Source organism: Nuphar pumila, chromosome 11 (genome assembly GCF_984573655.1).
Source record: "Nuphar pumila chromosome 11, dmNupPumi1.hap1.1, whole genome shotgun sequence".
NCBI classification, from domain to species: domain Eukaryota; kingdom Viridiplantae; phylum Streptophyta; class Magnoliopsida; order Nymphaeales; family Nymphaeaceae; genus Nuphar; species Nuphar pumila.
In genome coordinates this window covers 100,918,386-100,923,358 of record NC_143259.1, presented here as the reverse complement: position 1 = coordinate 100,923,358, position 4,973 = coordinate 100,918,386, and the positions used below count along the sequence as shown (strand labels likewise).

Here is a 4,973-nt window from a genome sequence, read left to right as displayed (position 1 = left end):
GTGCAAACTTCCTCTGGCTGAAATATGGTCAAATCGATTCGCTTGCAGTTCATCGGGGGGCTCGTGGACCATACACATCACATTTGAGGAAAATGTGGTTTAAGGCATTGCGTTTGTTTCTTGACAAAGATTTGAACGTGGGGGTAGACGGATCTTGGCTTCAATGGACAGTCTCTAATGCGGGAATTTTCCTAGTCCATAGGGTCTATAGTTCTCTTTTACCTCCGGGGTCGGGCTGGCTCCCCAATAATGCTTTATGGGCGAAGGGACCATCTCCGAGGACCAAGGTATTGGCTTGGTTGATTCTTCATGACCGGATAAAGACCCATAACAACATCAAGCGGATGGGTTTTCAGTTTCCCAATTGGTGTGTGCTTTGTCGACAGGTTGAAGAAACTACACAACAACGTTTTTGGTCATGTGTAGTGTTTCGAGAATTGTTTTCTAAAACTTTGAAGACTCCATCAGTTGTTATGCGGGAGGGTCACTTTGCATTGAATCTTATCCTCTACCCTGCTATAATTAGATGCAAAAAGAAGTGGAGGACTATTTGGAGAGTTTGGTTATTTACGGTGGTTCATATGGATGGCAAAAAATGATGCTACTTTCCGGGATGTCCCCTTCAACCTTAACCGTCTGACTCATAGGGTCTTGGCTGATGTGTATGCTATCCTCTGCATATACTTCAAAGACATGCCTCTACCACCAACCGAACCCCATCTAGATGTTTGTGGTCCTTGATGAGTTTCTGTTTGTGTTCGGATTTTTCTGTTTTTGTATTAATGGTATTCTCATGTTGCTGTTGTCGTTGTGCTTGTGGGACTCCATGCTTTGTTGAGTTTTACTTTTAAGTAATGTTGATCTCTTTTCGGCTCTCTCTCTCATGTTGAGGGCCATCCATCACTAGAATGGCTGGCCCTGGTGGGCAATCACCATCTTACCATGCTAGTTCTTCTATCCGGAAAGGCAGTCTAGGCATGTACACAGGTTGGACTCAAGTAGGATCTTGTTGGATGTAAGATAAGTGGGTTTGGAGTTGGTTTCAGATTCAAATGCATATAGCCTATACTGAACCTTGATCCAATTATAGTGTATACCTAAATAGATCCAGTATATACATAAGTTGGGTCAGTTCATGTAAGGATTTTAAATCGGACAGTGATTGGGATTTGGACTCGGATGTGAGAATGAAATATCTGAACCTGAATCTGAATCTGACTCGGATATAATTTTGCTTACTGAATTCGAGCAAACAGACTTAGTCTCAATCGGGTATTTGACACAAACCAGAATCCAAAAAAAAAAAAATGTAAATCAGATTCGGATATCCATCGGAATCAGATATCCATGGGATTCGGTCATGAAATTCTTATATAATCTGAATCCAATTACTAATTGGATTCAAACCAAGTCCAACTAATCGGATTTGAAATTGGGTCGGATATTGGATATATCTGATCAGTTGACATCCCTACAGGCTTCTAATTTTCTCTCTCCACCATAACCCAAACACGAATCTGGTTAGTTGATATTTGGGTGGGTTTAGGAGCACACTGATGGGTCGGATCCGTTACCGTTTCATAGACATGTAGGTCACTCTTTGGTGCTATTACATCTCTTCATTCACGGAAATCTACGTGGTCCAATGAGAACCTCACCTCAATATCCCCTTATCCAACCTCATCTCTTATACCCTTCATTCGTTCCCCATCCAAAATCCAATGTCCTAAAAGGCCTCCTTATTTCCTTCCTATCCTTTTGCTGCTCACTGACAAGAAGAGTAAAGCAACACCAAGCGAGTGAAAGGAGTGTGCTGAGGGTGGAAAATGGCCTCAACGGCTTGCTTCCTTCACCACATTGCACCCTCAGCTAGGGGCAGGGTCAAGTCTGCAAGGACCCCAAGTGCACCCTTCAAGCCTGCCCTGGTGGTCTGCAAAGCAGAGAAGAGCTCCAATGAGGAGGAGCATAGTGCTGGTCTTTCTCGCCGGTTGGCACTCACTTTGCTGGTTGGTGCTGCTGCAGTTGGCACGAAGGTCTCCCCTGCTGATGCTGCCTATGGTGAAGCTGGTAATTTCTTTAGAACCACCATCTTTTTTTTATTCGAAATAAAGGATGATTTTTTTCTCTTTTTTGGGTTCATTTGGCGACACCCTCTTTCTGATTCTGGCTGCACTGACAGCAAAAATCTGTAAAGGTAGTGTTCCATATTATAGTGGACAATGGGTTGCTGATTGAAAGCAATTCCCTACACACACACACACACACACACACACACACACACACACATATATATATATATATATATATATATATATATATATATATATATATATATATATATATATATATATATATATATATGCATGGGAATTAATAAATAAGAGTCCTTTTTTCTTAACAGATTCAATTCCAGAATAGTCAAAAGCCACACTTGATTTATTGCAGCTTTTTAGTGTATATAAGCTTATAAGGCATTAGCAGTTCCAATCTTATGCTGGAAGTAAAGGGTGTTTAATTGTTTGTCAATTCAAACTTTCGCTAGGGGAAGGTGAGGAATAACTAACCTTCTTAGAGGTAATATGGTTCTGAGAGAATATTGGTCTACTTCTACCCTTGATTCAGAGAATCTCGTGGTCAAGTAATAACCAAATCCATCCTAGTTGGATCTTGCAATCTTGGATTGTATCTGCACGTATTTGTTAAGCCAAAGTTCTCAATTTTGCCAATTACTAATCGCAGAATGCTTATGCACAATTGCTCTGTCTCTTCGTTCTCAGTTTATCACTATCATACTACTGTTTCATAATCACCATCAATGCTGATTTTCTTTAATTGCCCACAAAATGCAGCCAACGTGTTTGGGAAACCAAAGACAAACACAGACTTCTTGTCATACAATGGGGATGGCTTCAAGCTTCTTATTCCCTCAAAGTGGAACCCCAGCAAGGAAGTGGAGTACCCTGGTCAGGTCCTTAGATACGAAGACAACTTTGACACAGTCAGTAATGTTACAGTGATGGTTACACCCACAGACAAGAAGAGCATAACTGATTATGGTTCCCCTGAGGAATTCCTATCAAAGGTGAGCATGCATATCAACCCACATTACTCAATCTCAGTTAAACAAAGTCCATAAATTACACACTTGAACATACTAGTCCTTTATTATAAACGGCTCAGACTATGTTCGGTCTTGGTCGATCCAGGTCCATCTGTTTTTCTGTTGTCTAGAAATTAGTGCTTCTGTGGGATTTTTTTTTATTCAATTATGATATAATGTCGCACATAACCTACATCCTTACTGTGCAGGCATAGCACAGGTATCTCTTGTAACTGAGAACTGTAATGGTTATAAAGATAGCTTGGTTGAAAAAGTAAAACTGCTTCTGATAATTGCTCACTTATACAAGTTACGAACTTGTCTTGTGCAGGTTGATTATCTTCTTGGGAAACAGGCCTACTTTGGCAAGACTGCTTCTGAGGTAAGTAATAAATCATCGATAAAACGAATGTGTTTCCGCAATTCCAGCTGCATGATTTTTCATGTGTGCATGTGTATTCTGCTGCACCATGCCTTTTTCAGCTGGCTCAAATGATTTCGTCTTTGAAACCGTTATTGATGAATTGATTTTTGAAGCTAAGTTTCATATGCATTCATGTCAAGTGTTTGTAGTTATCTTTGTTTTATACTTTGGTACTTACATGCTTATTATATAGGGTGGGTTCGACCCTGATGCGGTTGCAGCTGCGAACATCTTGGAGTCATCTACTCCAGTTGTCGGTGGCAAGCAGTTCTACTCTCTAGCCGTGTTGACGCGGACAGCAGATGGTGATGAAGGTGGCAAGCATCAACTCATCAATGCCACTGTGTCTGATGGCAAGCTCTACATATGCAAGGCCCAAGCAGGTGACAAGAGATGGTTCAAGGGTGCTCGAAGGTTGGTTGAGAGCACTATTTCTTCCTTCAGCCTTGCTTGAGGAACCAACCATTGTCCTTGTATGAAGGTTTTGTATATTGGAAGCTTAAATCGAAAAAATTGTCTTTTATGAGTTTTTATGAGATGCACATGTTAATATGTATCGGACAAAAAGAGTTGGATGATTTTTCTAATCTTCCCAAGCCCTTAGAATGTTTTGTTGTTAAGTCAAGATACAGAAGCGACTGTCTGAAGTTAGGAGATCCCAACTGGTTTAATAGTAACTCAGATTCTGAGGGCTTCCTCTGAAGTTTGCTTAATTGCCTCGAAGTCGTCCACTTGTGTTTCACCAGATAACCTCTTCTTTAGTTTGAAAAATCCAAAACAGCAAATCGTGGTGAGTGATTTATGTTTGTGTTTGGACACACCAACTTTTCCAGAAATCCAGTATAAGCTGAAAATTGCATTGTATTCTGAAAGGTAAGTTCCCAATTATACTACTTTTCGGCATAATTTGGTGCATCCAAACATGGATGCACCTGGAGACCCATATGAAATTATTTTTGTTGATTATTTGTTTTTCTTATGATGTAGGAATGCCAAATCTCAGGAAAATTCTAGGTTTTAGAAGGCATGTCCCAAGTTGTCCATTGAATTTACCTTTCAATTGTTTCTCGTAAGGGCTAGACCCAGTTATAACTGCACCTTGACCGGGCATTTAGGGCATTCTTACTTGGTCTGGCTCTGGTCTCCAGTGAAACATGGTCTTGATGGGTTGAGATGTGTACAGATCTTGATAGTCTGTGCATGCTTAATCAGTTAAAAATCGTATCTTTAAAAATTTAGTTGTTGTCATAGAAAGGCCTGAACATGTTTTGATATTTCATTGCGTCTAGCTCTGATGTAGAAACACCAAATAAGCTTCGTATCCAACATAAGTAGGCTAACTCCTCAGAGATCCTAACCTTTCTGTGTCATCCCATGCATCATAAAATGACAGATGATAATGACATGCATATTATGGCAATGTCTAAGAGCTTAATTCAGGCTTTAGCC

At 40.3% G+C, this 4,973-nt stretch overlaps 1 protein-coding gene across 1 annotated transcript; it reads left to right on the top strand.

The window, feature by feature from the left end:
- Nucleotides 1–1,718: 1,718 nt before the first annotated feature.
- Nucleotides 1,719–4,108, top strand: LOC149822614 (oxygen-evolving enhancer protein 2, chloroplastic-like). The gene is made up of 4 exons (XM_089981673.1): nt 1,719–2,067; nt 2,850–3,082; nt 3,432–3,482; nt 3,718–4,108. The coding sequence occupies exons 1-4, from the start codon at nt 1,827–1,829 to the stop codon at nt 3,976–3,978; spliced, it is 786 nt and encodes a 261-aa protein (XP_089837799.1). The 5' UTR covers nt 1,719–1,826; the 3' UTR covers nt 3,979–4,108.
- Nucleotides 4,109–4,973: the final 865 nt, after the last annotated feature.